Source organism: Ictalurus punctatus, chromosome 27, assembly GCF_001660625.3.
Source record: "Ictalurus punctatus breed USDA103 chromosome 27, Coco_2.0, whole genome shotgun sequence".
In the NCBI taxonomy this organism is placed as follows: Eukaryota; Metazoa; Chordata; class Actinopteri; order Siluriformes; family Ictaluridae; genus Ictalurus; species Ictalurus punctatus.
The window spans coordinates 4392501-4410828 of record NC_030442.2 but is presented as its reverse complement, the minus strand read 5'-3'; the positions used below and the strand labels follow the sequence as shown (position 1 = coordinate 4410828).

At 43.4% G+C, this 18328-nt stretch overlaps 1 protein-coding gene across 3 annotated transcripts in view; it reads left to right on the top strand.

Moving 5' to 3' along the window:
* The first annotated feature begins 9826 nt into the window (after positions 1 to 9826).
* Positions 9827 to 18328, top strand: part of cntnap5b (contactin associated protein family member 5b) — a 52137-nt gene continuing 43635 nt past the window's right edge. The window contains exon 1 of one of the 3 annotated variants that reach the window (XM_017459006.3): positions 9827 to 10099. In XM_017459006.3, the coding sequence (XP_017314495.2) occupies positions 9976 to 10099 (124 nt within the window). In that variant the 5' untranslated portion in view covers positions 9827 to 9975. The remainder of the gene's footprint in view (positions 10100 to 18328) is intronic. The other 2 variants (XM_017459005.3, XM_017459003.3) reach the window with 2 other exon arrangements.

Genomic DNA, 18328 nt, shown 5'->3' with positions numbered 1-18328 from the left:
ACACACACACACACATGATAGAGGCGGTGGCCCACATTAGCTGCGTCAGTGGAGCGAAGAAATGATGTCTAATACAACACACTGAAACAGAGCCTCTGCATACACACACACACACACACACACACACACACACACACATACACACACACACACACACACTCATCCCTCTCTTTTTGTCTTTTTCTCTCTAAATATCATCCATCAAAGCATGTCTCATTCTTTCTCCTCCCTCTATCATTCTCTAATGAGAATCTTTCCATCTTCATCCCTTCCTCTTTCATCATCCATCCGTCCGAACATCCGTCCATCCATTAATCCATCCATCCATCCATCCATTAATCCATCCATCCATTAATCCATCCATCCATCCATCCGTCCAAACATCCATCCATCCATTAATCCATCCATCCATCCATCCATTAATCCATCCATCCATTAATCCATCCATCCATCCGTCCAAACATCCATTAATCCATCCATTAATCCATCCATCCATCCATCCATTAATCCATCCATCCATCCGTCCAAACATCCATCCATCCATTAATCCATCCATCCATTAATCCATCCATCCATGCAAACATCCATTAAGCCATCCATCCATCCACACATCCATCCATCCATTTTTCCATCCATCATCTTCTTTTCTCTTCTTGTAATTAGTATAAGTCATTAATTGTTTTATAATCAGTTTTTTCATGAGGATGAAGTGGAAAAGAGGAAAAAAGATTGAAAGAAAAAGATTAATTCACTCCTATGTGTGTGTGTGTGTGTGAGAGAGAGAGAGAGAGAGAGAGAGAGAGAGAGAGAGAGAGAGAGAGAGAGAGATTTTTCCTCTCAACAGTATTCTACTGGGGTTAGTTTTCACACACACACACTTTAAACACACACACACACACACACACACACACACACACACACACACACTTTATACACACAAACTCCACTTTCTTTCAGCACTATAGTCTTTGTGTTGCTTATTCAGTACTGTATTAGTGAGATGATTGTCTCTGGCTGACTAATCGTTATAAAAGATTCCCATCACACCCCGGGTCTGAATGTGTGCGAGTGTGTGTGTGTGTGTGTGTGTGTGTGTGTGTGTGTGTGTGTGTGTGTGTTTTTCTGGAGCTTTTGCCCCAAGTTAATGTCAGTGTATTGAAAAGATGGAGTGCTGGAGGAGGAACACGCCGAGGTTCAGCCTCATTTCTCCCCATTGTGTGAGAGGTAATTATCAGACATTCATTAGCATCGGAAACAAAAACAAACTAAAAGAGCCTCATTATCGAAGAAAGCGCCGTAGCGACCATACTGCCATCCTGGACACTGCAAAAAATACTGGCACCCCCAATTTCCTTATTATGGCGTCCATCTCCATGGTTACGTCGCTAAACTCCGAACCTGATCCCAGATCAGCAGCTTGGCTCCTCTGTGCTTTATATTTCGTGCAGGTCTTGCGTTTATAAATAGCGACGTCATTCCTGTATTATTCATGAAGATGCAAATTTTGGCTGACGCTCACACACACATGACAGCTTGTCATCGCTCGTAGTGTGTGTGAGAGGACAAAAATAACCTGCATTTTAAATTTTCAGTGCTTTCTTTTTTTTTTTTCTTTTTTTTTTACACCTTTCATGCTTGACTTAATATCTTGAAGAACAAGTCGTTATTTCGGTCAGCCAACGATTGAGTATTGTTGTTGTTGTTGTTGTTTTTTCTTAAAGTGAATGTTTTTGTCTGTTAAACACACACACACACTTTTAAATATCAATGTAGTATTAATGAACCCTAATAAACAACCCTCCATCATCCTTCTGTCTCTAAAACATCTATTTACGTCGATCTTCATCAAGTTCAAAAAACCGATTTCTACTTCCTGAAACTCACTCCTAAGCGCTGATTGGACGGCGAAGAAAACGAGGCGGGATCTGTCGGTTCCTGGCTCAATTTCACTTCCTATTAAGAGAGCTGACCTGAGTTCACCAAGTACACCAAGAGTACACACACACACACACACTCACACACACACACACACACATTCAGACCCGGGTGCGATGGGAATCTTTTATAACGATTAGTGACCTGAGTACACCGAGAGCTGACCTGAGTTCAGAAGCATGAATGTGGTGAGGTTTTTGTCATTATTACTATGACTAGGATGAACACACACACACACACACACACACACACACACACACACACACACACACACACACACACAGTGCCATTCATACCCAGTTTAATAAACCCAAACAACAAAAACAATGTTATTAAGCTGATATGAATATCATGGAATAATAAGAAAAGAAGAATGACAATGAGCTCCTATTAACTAACACACACACACACACACACACACACACACACACACACACACACACACTCACACAAAATGAGAAAATTACAGCCATCGCGGCTCAGCACTCACATCACGAACGCTCGCATCAAATGTGTCTCCTCTCTGAATAATTACAGGATTATTTCCTATTTAAGCTTATTAAAATCGTCGAGAACGTGCGAGATGATCGGAACCGCGATCGCGAGAAGTCCGGTTGATTTCGACGGAAGGCAGAAATTTGTGTGGATCGTAACAGCGACGAAACGTTTCGCAGATTTACGCTACAAGAAAAACAAAACACGCAAACAAATCCACGTTTCCGCTGAGCTACCGTTCTAATCGATGACGTAAAAAAATGGTGGCTTTTATCCCGCGCATCTGGCAACCCGGCTTCATTTTTACCATAATGAGAACAATGTATAGTGACCATAAAAAAACGTACAAAACATTAGACCCAAAATATAATTTGCACTAATAATAAATTGGGCTTGTAATTGGCGATGTGAATACGTCGCTGTGCATAAGTATTCGCCCCCTTCTTTAGATTCTGCAGTGTCGCAGTGTGTATAGTGTGTTCGGGCTTCAAAGTGGGGATGGTGTGCTCAGGGGAATGTTGGGGTTCTGCCGAAAGTAACGCTTTGTAGCTAAAAAAAATTTGGTCTCATCAGATCAGAGAACCTTTTGTCCACGTGTTTGCTGGGTTTTGGCGCCTTTTTTGGACGGAACTCTGGCCGGAATTTCATCGCTCTTCTCTAAAGTCCAGCTTTTTTTCAGGTTCAGGTCCAGGTTTCTCGGACTAATCCCCCGTTTACACAGTTTCTGGCGGCGGGCGGAGTCGTGGATGTCTTTCTGAATTAGGAACACACACGCACACACACACAGATACAGACCTCTGAAATAAGACAGAGAGTGATGGAAGACCACACACACTGAGGGGAACACACACCATGTCGTGTGTGTGTGTGTGTGATCCATTTGACAGGTCACATAATGGCTCCATCGATGAGCTGTCTGAAGCTGGAGACTGTCTGAAGCACGCTGACTTGCTCGGGGATAAAACTGAGAGTCGAGCCGGCTTGAATGACACACACACACACACACACACACACACGTATACATATACAGACACTTAGACGTCTATGATTTCATTTTTTTTTTAAAAGGAGATTACAGCTGAACAACTTTCCTAACTCTTAACACAGTTAGCACAGCATCCTGTTAATGGTGTAGGCTACACGATTAACACATTTCTCGTTGCTTTGACACAGAACGCGTACGGTTAACACGAACTTTAAAATGCCAGAAGGTCTTTTACACGCAAGCTCAACCGAGACCGAAACACCGGATTTATACTGACAAATTTACACATGCTTTCACGCTGTATGTCAGAACAGATAACGATCTAAACCTTCTAAACTGAAAGGCTAAAGTCAAAGTGAACAGCTTCGTGAATATTGTGAATTCACACACACACACACACACACACACACACACACACACACACACACACACACACACACACACACGTCCCCTGTATTTTATTTGAGAAACAGCTGATTGAATTTATACAGATAGATCAGTCACAGCTGAGGCCATGTTTAACGCATGTCACATGACCATTCATGCGCATACAAGCGTGAACAGGAAGTCGGTCGCTAGTCCAAACCGGCCGCCTGAAATGAGATTTGTTGGCGATTGCCCTGATCATAGCGCGCCTCTTGCGCGTGTAGGATCAAGGTAGCGTAACGGTCATGTACTAAGGGCTTGACTAATCACGGAGGGACACGCAACGATCCAGAAGAGCCAATCAGGGAGTCGAACGCGGGCGAATCCACGCCTTCGTTTTCGGAAGCCGTCGTTTTTGATCTGTTTACACTGAAGTGTTCGGACGAAAACTCGGCGTTTCCAGAACTTTCTGGATCCGGAGTAGTGTAGACGCCCTGTGTAACCGTAGCAACAGTCATGCGTTTTAAAATGAAGACGCACTAGTGGTAACGAGGTATGGTATACAGTAGAAGAGGAGCCTGTGTAGAGGAAGAATAATATAAAGGGAAGAAAAATGCCTGCATGAAGGAGAGGAAGACGAGTACCAGGAGAAAGCGACTTCTTTTCGTCACGAGGTGATTAGCGGGATCGTTGAGCTATAGAGGGTCTTTTTCTTAGCGGGTACGATTTGAACATTACCTTAATATATATTTTGCCATATTAAACATGATTTTGAACATTTCCTCTGCCGTATCTCATGAAAACACGAACTGGGGTGTTAGCCACAGGGTTAAGAAGGTAAAGGCTAGCCCCGCGGCTCCAGTAGACACTAGACACTAGGGTTAAGCAGGCCGAGAGTTGACAAGAGTTCAAGAAATTCTGCGAACTTTTTAAAAAAGAAAAAGAAACGCTTGATGGAAACACTAGCTCGTCGTTTATCCGGCATTAGCGTGATTTTTTATTTTCTGTAAATAAACGTGATGAATGTTATTTTCTTTCCTCGCTGCATTTCTGCACTTTTAAAGGCTTTTAATATCCATGCGCTCATAAATATCTTTCGGATCAGCTCCGGCGCGAGCGGCCTCGAGACGCAGCGGACCACGAACCAGTAAACGATATAAATGATAGCCTCGGATTCCTGCCTCACATCCAGCACTTCATTTAGAATATTAACCCTCACGCTTTCCTCCAATTAACCCTGAACGGTCTCCTCTTCCTCCCCCTCCTCCTCCTCTTCCTCCTCCTCCTCTTCCTCCTCCTCTACTGCTTCCTCCACTTCATCCTCCTCCTCTTCCTCATCCTCTTCTTCCTCCTCTTCCTCCTCTTCTTCCTCCTGATGTTCCTCTTCCTCCTCCTCTACTGCTTCCTCCACTTCATCCTCCTCCTCTTCCTCATCCTCCTCCTCCTCTTCCTCCTGATGTTCCTCTTCCTCCTCCTCTACTGCTTCCTCCACTTCATCCTCCTCCTCTTCCTCATCCTCTTCTTCCTCCTCTTCTTCCTCCTCCTCTTCCTCATTCTCCTCTTCCTCCTGTTCTTCCTCTTCGTCCTCCTCTACTTCTTCCTCCTCTTCCTCATCCTCTTCTTCCTCTTCCTCTACTTCTTCCTCCACTTCTTCTTCCTCCTCTTCCTCATCCTCTTCTTCCTCCTCTTCCTCCTCTTCTTCCTCTTCCTCCTCCTCTACTTCTTCCTCCTCATCCTCTTCTTCCTCTTCCTCTACTTCTTCCTCCACTTCTTCTTCCTCCTCTTCCTCATCCTCTTCTTCCTCCTCTTCTTCCTCTTCCTCCTCCTCTACTTCTTCCTCCTCATCCTCTTCTTCCTCTTCCTCTACTTCTTCCTCCACTTCTTCTTCCTCCTCTTCCTCCTCTTCCTCCTCCTCTTCCTCCTCGTCTTCCTCCTGATGTTCCTCTTCCTCCTCCTCTACTGCTTCCTCCACTTCTTCTTTCTCCTCTTCCTCATCCTCTTCTTCCTCCTCTTCCTCCTCTTCTTCCTCTTCCTCCTCCTCTACTTCTTCCTCCTCTTCCTCATCCTCTTCTTCCCCTTCCTCTACTTCTTCCTCCACTTCTTCTTCCTCCTCTTCCTCATCCTCTTCTTCCTCCTCTTCCCCCTGTTGTTCCTCTTCCTCCTCCTCCACTTCTTTCTCCTCTTCTTCTTTCTCCTCTTCTTCTTTCTCCTCTTCCTCATCCTCTTCTTCCTCCTGTTCTTCCTCTTCCTTCTCCTCTACTTCTTCCTCCACTTCATCCTCTACTTCTTCCTCCTCTTCTTCTTTGTCCTCTTCCTCATCCTCCTCTTTCTCCTCTTCTTCCTCCTCCTCCTCTTCTTCCTCTTCCTCCTCCTCCTCTATTCCGGTTCAGCGTCGGGCCTCGGGCTGCGTCCGACACCACGGCGTTCCCGGCGGAGTTTACCCTCCTGGGCGTCAGATTGATTTATGGCTGCGGCTGATGAGAAAAGTTTACCGCTTATGTGCGTTCCGCTCGGACGGTTTGTTAAATTTGCCGCGGTGAATCTGGGTTAAGGGAATTCCCAGCGAGCGGAGATTTATTCCTATTACACCTTACGTGCTTCGTTATTCCGGACGCAGAACAAGATTAAGCGACTCGAGTTCGCCCAGACACACGTTTACGGGTTTATTTATTTATCTGCAGTGACGTCATGGAGAAGCAGCGGAACACCTCGCGTTTCAAACCATCAGGAAGTACAGGGCTAAAAGTCTCAACAGCTTAATCGTTTTATTCGATTCTGCATACTTTTATTTTATTCTACGTCTGTTATCGTAATAAAGTCATTTCACGACTGTGTTTTCATCACTTCTTTTTCATCGATGCAAAAAAAATAAAAATTCAAAAGCAACTCCAGTGAGTCGGATGAAAAAACCGTAACGAATTTTTTAAGCGTGAAATGTTGTTGTTTCTTTTGCTTTTTTTTTTTTTTTTTTTTTTTGGCCTGTCCTATTTTGAACATAATTTATCTCTAATCTAATCCAGTAATCTGATCGTGTACTGATAGAATTGATTATTTTTTGGCAGATGGCTGTAGCTAAACTGTCTTGGTGTTTGGTACGTTTTGATAATTAATTAAAGGTTCATGGCCTCCTAAAACGTAGAACCCTTATCGGTATCAAAACACTCAGTTGTAGGGTTCAATAAGAGTTCCTCCGAGGTCACGGCTGAAGAACCATTCTACAAGTCTCAAAGATACTGTAGCCACACCCATAAAAACACCATGAAAATCATCAACCAATCAAGCACTAGCGTGAGGAGAGAACCGTAGAAACATCATACATAAGGGTGTTTTCTCACTTCCAGCCACTAGGAGGCGACTTAGACCGTCCTCATTATGCTACGATGCTAAATAAATCTTCATCCACCTTCAACTGCTTACTCCTTTTCAGAGTCGCGGGGGAACCCGGAGCCTATCCCAGGTAGCATCGGGCACAAGGCGGGGTACACGCTGGACAGGGTGCCAGTCGCTAAATAAATCTTTTTATTTTTAAATAGATCTATTTATTGATATGGGTTTCTATGTTTTCACAAATCATGGTTTGAGGCTGGAATCTCCGCACGCTGATTATCTGGAGTGTACAGCGCTATCGCGTAACCTGCTGGATTAATGCACTCGCCTGATCAAGTGCAGCGATAATAGGAACCTGGGCGCACGTATCGAACCGTATCGAGCGAGTTAATATTTAATGAGCAACAAAAGCCGAGGAAAGTGCGTCAGGGCAAGCAGAAATGCCATCCTGAACATGTAATTAATAAGTCATGTCATTATTTATTCATGGCTTTTTTTTTTTTAAACTTTCAACAGAAGGACAGGCTTTATTTATTTATTTATTTATTTATTTATTTGTTCTCATTATCTCAGGAATTTTCCACGCACTAGGTTTTTTTTTTTTTTTTTTTAATTTTTTTTTTTTATTTTATTAAAGCATATAGCTACACTCCTTAAGGGTTCTTTGGTCGTCCCTCTGGAGGAACCCGATAGAAAGGTTCTATACAGAACCCTAACATAGAGGGCTTTAGAATACGTCGCGTTCAGAACAGTCGCTTCACTGAAGGGGAAAGGACGCGTGATGTGAAAGGAAAGTTTTACTCTCGCTCGACGTCGGATTTTTATAACGAACTGTGAACCTCGTTCATGTGAGCCGATAGAAAACAAATGGGAGGAGCTATGGACTGTTAAAAATCAGTAAAAAAAAAAACATTAGAAGAGATGATAATTATTAAGTACTGCACTTTTACAGCTCTTCAATGTTTTCTTATTCTTTCTTATATGGAAGAAAGTTCATTCGCCTCATCCAGCGTGTTCCTGGAGTTTTTGTCGGGAGTTCTTGTTTACAGCACGACTTCTTTTTGAGTTATTGAGATTTAGCTAATAACTATAAGTATGCTATAATAAATATCATACGCATTAAGCTAACACTGTTTAGAGTATATGTTTAAATGAGTCTATAGTCGTCTGGGTTTAATATTTGAGGATGAAATCGAGCTCCGGATTGTGGAAGGACATGTTTGAGACAGGCGTCACGCCGGGTTTATCTCCGAGTCTATGCTCGTTACTCTCCATGCGATTCTCCGTTCTATTTCTAAAGCCATACCCGACTTCTTATCTTTGTAATATTCTCCGGTACAAATACTGCTGTGCGCACGGAGAACCCTTATCTCCTGTCTGTGCCTGTACTCCGTCCTGAATCGGGAAAAACAAGCACTTTATCCGTGCTGCTGCTACATCTGCGTCTGACTCTCTTTATCTCATTCCCTCGGATTTCAGACTGTGTGAAGGTCTTCAAGCTCTGCTCCATGCTATCACACATCGCATACATGTGTTCACATACATGTGATTCTGACACACAAACGTTATCCACTTCAAAATCCCCCTTTCTCAGTCTTTACACTAGGTCTTACAATAGAAATGGTTCGGTACATCATACACACACCGTCTGCACTTACGCTCTGCCATTCTTTGTGGAAATGTATTCGGTTTATTAATTCATTCCGATTATTTGCTATAAAACAAGACCTTCGAGGACGAGGAGTATTTTTTGATAATCACCTAAGCTAATCTGGCAACCCTGTCATCACCTATCCTGTCTCTGCTGCTACGCCCCCTGAGCATGGGGCAGCGAGATTCTTGGCCCGTCTGAGCTCACTTAGCGCTTGGTGCAGTTCCCATGTTTGACCACTAGGTGTAAATAATAATAATAATCCATCCATCCAACCATCTTCTATACCGCTTACTCCTTTTCAGGGTCACGGGGATCCTGGAGCCTATCCCAGGGAACATCGGGCACAAGGCGGGGTACACCCTGGACAGGGTGCCAGTCCATCGCAGGGCACACTCACACACACACTCACACACCCGTTCATACACTACGGACACTTTAGACACGCCAATCAGCCTACCATGCAAGTCTCTGGACTGGGGACTAATAATAATAATAATAATAATAATAATAATACCTGTATGGAGGTAAACGTTGCAGAAACATCTAGAACCGTGACCAAATCAGCACGACATCGGCTTCAGTCTGTTAAATAGAGACACTTTTTAATATCGCTGCTCACTCAGAAGTATTTCATATTTCAGCAGAATTGAACATGTGTAGAGGTGAATACATTGTTTATCGACACTTTAATATATATTTCTATACATTTCTACACACTGATGAGCATTATTATTATTATTATTATTATTATTATTATTTATGTCCATGTTACACTCTTTGGAAAGAACGTTCTTTTAAGGGTTCTTTAGGGACTAAAGGGAACCATTGCTAAAAAGAGAACCCTCTGTTAGAACGCTTTAGTGTTACAAATACAAATATATACCGTGTAGAATAATATCATAATATATTAACTTTACCCCCCCCCCCCTCCCCCCCCTCCCTCCCTCTCTCTCTCTAGTGTGTGTGCAGTCGGTCGGGTTCGCGTGTGTCTTTAAGGGCTGGTGCTGTGTTAGGTGTGTGTGTGTGTGTGTGTGCGTGCGTGCGTGCTTGCGTGCGCGCGCGTTTCATCTCGCACTCTGTCCGTTAGCGCGCAGACGAGCTGAAACGGGCGCGAGCTGCTGGATGTTTCTGAATCTCTGAGCGCGCGCGCGTGTGTGGATGTTATCTCACTTACAGTGTCCTGGACTTTTGGATAAACGCAGTTGATTTCCAAATGATGATGAAGATGACGATGATGAGGACTGTCTCATTCGGTGTCGGCGCACGCAGGACGTTTCTCGCGCTCGTTCTGGCGGTTCTGTGCGCACTCCGGTCCGCGCGCTCCGCTCACCATCACCGTGAGTAACAAACATGCTTTAACTCTTCCTCTGTGTGTGTGTGTGTGTGTGTGTGTGTGTGTGTGTGTGTTCGCTTGAGACCCTCTGTTTAAGTGGTGTTAGGAGAACAGTCGCGCGCGGTCGGACTCACTGAAGAACTCTTTCACGCGTGCGTTTTGGTTAAAAAAACAACAACAACAAAATACCAAAGAAACAAACAAAAAAAACGAACAAAAATAGATAGATTAAAAAGCGAATAAAACTTGTTTTCAAAATGTTTAATAGCCTACATGTTAGTAAACAAATAAATTAAAATAAAATATTATAAATTGAAGTTCAGTGTAAAGTGAAAGCATTTAAAATGTTTCAAAAGCAAATATTTGTACTGTTAATAATAATAATAATAATAATAATAATAGTAATAATAATAATAATAATAATAATAATAATAATAATAGTAATAATAATAGTAATAATATTGAACATTTGTGCACCTGACACTACACGCGAGTGTTGTATATAGTGTGTGTGTGTGTAGATGGTGTGCGAGTGTGTTGTGTGTATGGTGTGCGAGTGTAGTTTGTGTGTGTGTGGTGTGTGTGTGTGCATGGTGTGTGAGTGTGGTCTGTGTGTATGGTGTGTGAGTGTGGTATGTGTGTATGGTGTGGTGTGCAAGTGTGGTGTGTGTGTGTGTGTGTGTGTGTATGGTGTGGTGTGTGAGTGTGGTGTGTGTGTGTGTGTATAGAGTGCGAGTGTGTTTTGTGTTTTTTTTGTATGGTGCGCGAGTGTGTTGTGTGTGTGTATGGTGTGCGATTGTGTTGTGTGTATGGTGAGTGTATGTGTTGTGTGTATGTGTGTATGGTGTGCGAGTGTGTTGTGTGTGTTTGTGTATGGTGTGCAAGTGTATAATAATAATAATATTGAACATTTGTGCACCTGGCTCTATGCGTGAGTGTAGTATATAATGTGTGTGTGTGTGTTGTGTATATTGTGTGTGTGTTGTGTATGGTGTATGGTGTATAGTGTGCAAGTGTGCTGTGTGTGTATGATGTGCGAGTGTGGTCTTTGTGTATGATGTGTGAGAGTAGTGTGTGTGTGTATGGTGTGGGTGTGTGTGTGTATAGTCTGCGAGTGTGTTGTGTGTGTTTGTGCATGGTGTGCGTGTGAGTGTGTGTATGGTATGCGAGTGTGTTGTGTATGTGTGTGTGTGTGTGTGTATGGTGTGCGAGTGTGTTGTGTGTGTGTGTATGGTGTGGGAGTGTGGTGTGTGTATGTGTGTATGGTGCGCGAGTGTGGTGTGTGTGTGTGTGTGTGTGTGTGCGCGTGCATGATGTGTGTGTGATGTATGGGGTGTGTGTGTGTATGGGGTGTGTGTATATGGAGTGTGTGTATGATGAGTGTGTGGTGTGTGTGTGTATGGTGTGGTTTGATGTGTGTGTGTGTATGGTGTGGAGTGTGACGTGTGGTGTGTGTGGTGTGTGTGGTTTGCTGTGTGTATAGTGTGTGTATGGTGTGTGTGTGTGTGGTGTGTGTGTGTGATGTATGGGGTGTGTGTGTGTATGGTGTGTGTGTGTGTGTGTATGTTGTGTTTGGTGTGTGTGTGTATGGTGAGTGTATAGTATGTGTGGTGTGGGTGTGTGGTGTGTGTGTACGGTGAGTGTATGGTGTGTGTGTGTGTATGTCTGTATGGTGTGTGTGTGTGGTGTGTGTGTGTGTGTGGTGTGTGTGTATGATGAATGTGTGGAGTGTGTATGTCTGTGTATGGTGTGTGTGTGTGTGTGTGTGTGTGTGTGTGTGTGTGTGTGTGTGTGTGTGTGGTGTGTGTGTGTGTATGGTGAGTGTGTGGTGTGTGTGTGTGTGTGTGGTGTGTGTGTGTATGGTGAGTGTGTGGTGTGTGTGTGTGTGGTGTGTTTGTGTATGTGTGTGTATGGTGTGTGTGTGGTGTGTGTGTGTATGGTGAGTGTATGGTGTGTGTGGTGTGTGTGTTTGGGATGTCACGATACCAAAAATGTAGTAGTCGGTACCAATACCACCAAAAGTCTCGGTTCTCGTGACATCCCTAGTGTGTGTGTGTGTGTGTGTGTGTGTGTGTGTGTGTGTGTGTGTGTGTGTGTGTGTGATTTTAAACCATTACCGCACTTCATTTGCATCACGTCTTATGTTATTTCTATGTTGAAAATCTGTCTCTTTATTTCTACACAAATTCCCCTTTTTTTTTTTTCTTTTCTTGTCGCACCTTTTTGACGTCACCAGCAGAGGGCGCTTGTTTCCACCACCGTCCACTTGTTGCTCCTCCGTCTCCATGTCCATGTGTAGCCCCTCCTGCTGTAGCGTTGCCGCGGAGCCGAGGATCTCTCTTGTTAAAGCAGCGCTGCCAGAGGGTTTCCATTCCAGTAATAAACCATTCGACATCTGGAATGTTAATCTTCATTATCATAGAAGCTCTGTGATTCGCTGGACGTAACGGTGTGGCGTTATGATGTGAATGAACAGACATCAGCAGAGTTCTTCTTATAGTCATATTATAAGATAAAAAAAAAAAAAAAACCCTAAGTAACACACATCTCATTTGCATATTATTCTGTCACACTTCGTTGATGATATCGCGATAACGAGTTATAAATGACGTATATAAATGTCGCGCATGTAAACGACTTGCATGCTGAGTAAACTGTGTGTTAAAGTGGAGAAACTCCACAGCGTTAGCGTAACTGTTGACCTTTATGGTAACAATATATGTCCCGAAAGGCTGCGAAATGTAAATGAGCTCTTTTACACAGTGTCTAAGCATGCCTTTTTTTTTTTTTACCAGACACGAGTGTGTGAATGTTACACAAACACAAATTATTTTGTCCCTAATAATACAGACATTTACTTATTATTATTATTATTATTATTATTATTGTGATGTCACAGTCGGTATATCACAGTATGTTATTACGTGCGTAGTAGCTGTTAATGTCTCTTTTTCACGCCGCATAAACAGACTCACATTACCGTTGATGGAAGGAGTCTCCAGCGTCAGCGCTTTTGCCGAGTACAGAGTAACGAGAGGGCGAGGGAACGACCGTTTAAAGCAGCTATAAAGTAGGAACGGGAAGGAACTGGTTTCTTCTTTAATAAATAAAAGCGGTACTTGTTGACCAATCGCAGTGGCGTAAGAGGAGTAAATCACTCTCAGGGGTGTGCTGTTAGGGGAAAATAAGCCACGCCGGAGCGGGGAGCAGTGACCCGGTTTCGTCACAGCACCAGAAGTCCGTTTTCTGGAGCTGAAGAGTCGCTTTAAAGTCAGAGTCGGAATCAGAGTCGGAAAACTTTGCTGAATGAACGTCGAGCCGTATAAATACAGCGCATTAAAGATGCAGTGATGGGCTCGAGAGGGTCACGTCCACATTCCAATATGCACACTTCTAATTAGAGCTCGTAAATATTCATGTATGCAAATGCAAAGTGCTCAGAAAGTCTCTTGGCCAATCAGACGACTTAAGAGTTCTCTCTCTCTCCGTCGCTCTCTTTCTCATTAGCTAGGGTTCGACATTAACATTGTGTGTGTGTGTGTGTGTGTGTGTGTGTGTGAGAGAGACTTCTCGTGTCCCAGACTATTAACACGCTCACACTTACACACTCGGAGCTGCTGTTATTTCTCCGTCATTAAGTCGAACGACAGCGAAAGGCCGCCGGTGTTTAATGCGTTGGAGGCCATATGGTGTGGCGTCACCGCACAACACATGCTTATTAACATTTGCGCTAATTATGATGAACACACTGTTCAGCCCACTGATGATTAACAGAACTGTAATAAAGCTGTTGATGTGATCAGACTCACTCAGCCCCCGTTCAGATGCTGTTTGTTTGTCTGTAATTGTAGCGCTGCTCGTATCCCCCGTGATGGATTCTCTGAGTCACACCTATTTATTTATTTTTTAAATAAATACAAATAAGCTATTTCTATGTTCTGTCCGTTCTTCATTCTTCAGAGTTTAACATGAACAAGAAAGTAGGAAAACCTTGGACTAAAGGAACTAGGGAAAATGTTGAAGTAAGGAAGGAAAATCGGACTGAAACTGAAACCCTGGGAGCTGGAGGAACTAGAGGGACCAGGAACCATGGGACTATGGGAACTAGGAAGAACTTAGGAGCTAGAAGAACTAGGAAAACCCGAGAACTTGGGGAATTTGGACAATGTAGGAACAAGAGGAAGAAAACCTGGGAACTAGTGGGAACTAGGCAAAACATAGGAGCTACAGGAGCTAGGAAAAACGTGGGAACTAGAGGAACTTGGAAAACCTAGTTAGAAGATCATGGAACTAATGGAACTAGGAAGGACTTAGGGGCTGTAAGAACTAGGAAAACATTGGAAGTGAGGGAGCCAGGATAAATATAAGAACTAGAGGAGCCGAAAACCTGAGAACTGTGGCAACTAAAGGCACCAGGAACCACTGAACTAAGCAAACTTGGAGAAACGTATGAAGGGAAACTTCGGGAACTAGGACGCATACGAACCCAAGTTGTATGATGGGAACTGGTGGAACCAGGAAAACCTTGGAACTAAGAAACTAGGAAAACATCGCAAAGAGAGAAAACAAGCACCAGGCGTAGGGAATCGAGGGAGCAACCAATTAACAGCGAGTTTCGAAGAACAGGAAGCTATGACCATAAAAGGAAATTACACTGGAATGAGTGGGGACAGAATGAGGTTAGATGTGACGGGTGTGTGCGTGTCTTTGTCTCTCTGTACAGTAGATATGTGTAGACGTGTGTGTGTGTGTGTCAGTAATTGGTCAGCAGTTTGTCAGATGTAATTACAGATCTATAGCAATGTGACCTCAGTAGTCAAAGACACACACACACACACACACACACACACACACACACAATTACACATGATTACTCAGTTCTCAGATCCGAGGCTCTTTTGTTCTCTGCGGTAAATACAGGTAAGCAGCGCGCTGTGGTCGGCTGTAGGTGATCCATAAAACCCTCTCAGCTTGTTTGTGACAGACGAGGTTATAACACACTCTCTCATAAGCTGCTTTCACACTTGTTGTTTTTCTTCTAGGAAAATCTTCTGATATAAAAAAACAACAACAACTAGAACAAAAAAAAAATCTCACACGAAGCGCAGACTGTAAACATGACAGAGCTGTTAGCACTTCCGCTGAGCGTGACAGCTGATTAGCTAGCGTATCTGTTTAGACTTATTAAAAAGAAACATCAAAACTGGGAAACTAAGGGAACTATAAAAAAAAAAAAATAAAAATTAAAAAAAAAAAACTTTGAAACTAAGAGAACTGAAAAAAGTGTACTCATAGAAGCCCAGGAACTAAGGGCTCTCAGATGCTAAGGGAACCAGGGGAAATTAAGAAACCCTACTGTACAAACTGAAAAAAAAAACCTGGAGGAATCTAAATCCTTGGAAGTAAGTGAACTTGGGCTATTATTGAACCAAGGGAGCTCTGGGGACTAAGGGAAACTAGGAAAGCTTACTTCAGAAAAATAGGAAGTAAGGGAGGAAGTGAAAACCTAGGCACTAAGGGGAAATATGAACTAAGGGAGGAAGTGAAAACCTAGGCACTAAGGGGAAATGGGAAGTAAGGGAGGAAGTGAAAACCTAGGCAATATGGGAAAATAGGAACTAAGGGAGGAAGTGAAAACCTAGGCAATATGGGAAAATAGGAAGTAAGGGAGGAAGTGAAAACCTAGGCAGTAAGGGGAAATGGGAAGTAAGGGAGGAAGTGAAAACCTAGGCACTAAGGGGAAATAGGAACTAAGGGAGGAAGTGAAAACCTAGGCACTAAGGGGAAATGGGAAGTAAGGGAGGAAGTGAAAACCTAGGCACTAAGGGGAAATGGGAAGTAAGGGAGGAAGTGAAAACCTAGGCAATATGGGAAAATAGGAAGTAAGGAAGTGAAAACCTAGGCACTAAAGGGAAATAGGAAGTAAGGGAGGAAGTGAAAACCTAGGCACTAAGGGGAAATAGGAAGTAAGGGAGGAAGTGAAAACCTAGGCACTAAGGGGAAATGGGAAGTAAGGGAGGAAGTGAAAATCTAGGCACTAAAGGGAAATAGGAAGTAAGGGAGGAAGTGAAAACCTAGGCACTAAGGGGAAATGGGAAGTAAGGGAGGAAGTGAAAATCTAGGCACTAAGGGGAAATGGGAAGTAAGGGAACTTGGGAAAACTATCAGCACATACAGAGACCTTAATCATGTCCTAAGGCCACTTTTATACCTTAACCAAAAAAACGTATCAACACTCTGTTTAAAATTTCCCTAAAACCACAGACTTGGTCTCGTCCCAATAAGCTGTTATTAAAACGCTGAAGTGTTCAGGTTTGTTTGTGCACAGTATCTGATGGTCGGAGATGTTCAGTGCGCTGGATTCCAGACTAAACCGATACCGATCAGAAACTCTGGCTCTCTCTCATTATACCGTCGGCCTTGTTTTCTGCTTTACTCCACGAATGAACTTTAATTAAATCTCCAATTAGCGTGGGTTAAAAGCTAAGCCAAGGCCTCTTCGATGCCGACACACTCGATCCGTGAACATCAGTAAAGCACGCCTATCGTACAGAGAGCGACGAGATAGCCGTAAAAACCAGCTTCGGTATAATTGATTTAATGAATCATTTCCCACAGTCGTGGAGTCATGATGTGGCATGATTTGAATTTTGAATGGAATTGCTCAGGGCGTGGTGAGTAAACACCCTCTGGTGTTTACTCTGGTGTTTACGCAGCACACCATCGAGAATGACTGACTGAAGAGCAGGTTTAGGACCTCGTGTCCTCCTCGGATCCGATTTCCTTTTCGTGAAAGCGGAACGACGAAGGTTTTAGCTAATTAGTTAGCGTCTGTCTTTTCAGAATTTTGCTCTTACAGATGCGAGCGTAACGGTGCATTGGGATAAAACGGAGGTGTTTATTTGAGAAGATGGTTTCATGCGGCGGTCGGTGTTGGGATTAGATCTGAAGACGCGGCGGCGGCCGGCGGGGAGCTGAACCCGCTCGGCAGTCTCAAACAGAATGGATTTTCCCGTCTTCATCCTTGGGCTCTAATGTAAATCCGATAGCAGGTGAAAGAGGGAGGGAGGGCTGGCTGATACATCAACGCTCTCCAAGCTACGTTACTCCCGAAATTATAATGAAGCCCTTTCCAACCTATATGGATTAGCTCATTAAAAACACAGAGATAAATGTGGGGAATAAAAACGCAGTGTGCATCTGAAATGCTGGGAGTGTGTGAGCTGGTTAGTGTGTCGTGTTAACACCTCGACTTATCGAGCGTCCGTGTGAAACAAGACCGTAATCCGTGACGTTATCCCAGCGATGAGCCACCGATGACACTGAGCGTTCGGCTGTAGGACTTCTGTCGAAAAATATATGAAATATTTTAAATCAAAATCCAGAAGAAAGCGTGGGACCGTCCACGCTGTACGATTGGTCCGAGGAACCGACTTCCTCTCACACAAACCTGCTCTGTCTTGGATTTTGACTTTACCCAACACCGTTAAATTGGCTACTGGGGTTTAGGTCCGATTGAATACTTTCAGCACGTAAACGTTAGAGAAAAAAGTATAGCTGCATTTTCATGTTTCTATGCAGTAACGCACACTGAACACCAATGTTCACCATCAACCTTCAGCGTTTAACACTGTAACCATCTAACAAACATTGGAAGCATCTTCAACACCTTCACTGTTAAACATTGCCATCAAATATCACCATTCACCATCAAACACCACCGTTCTCCATCTAACATCACCACCAAACACCATCATTCACCACCTAACATCACCATCAAACACCATCATTCACCACCTAACACCATCATTCACCATCTAACACCATCATTCACCATCATTCACCATCATTCACCATCAAACACCATCATTCACCACCATTCACTATCAAACATCACCATCAAACACCATCATTCACCATCTAACATCACCATCAAACACCATCATTCACCACCTAACATCACCATCAAACACCATCATTCACCACCTAACATCACCATCAAACACCATCATCCACCATCAAACACCATCATTCACCACCTAACATTACCATCAAACATCATTCACCATCTAACACCATCATTCACCGTCAAACACCATCATTCACCATCAAACACCATCATTCACCGTCAAACACCATCATTCACCATCAAACACCATCATTCACCGTCAAACACCATCATTCACCATCAAACACCATCATTCACCATCAAACACCATCATTCACCATCTAA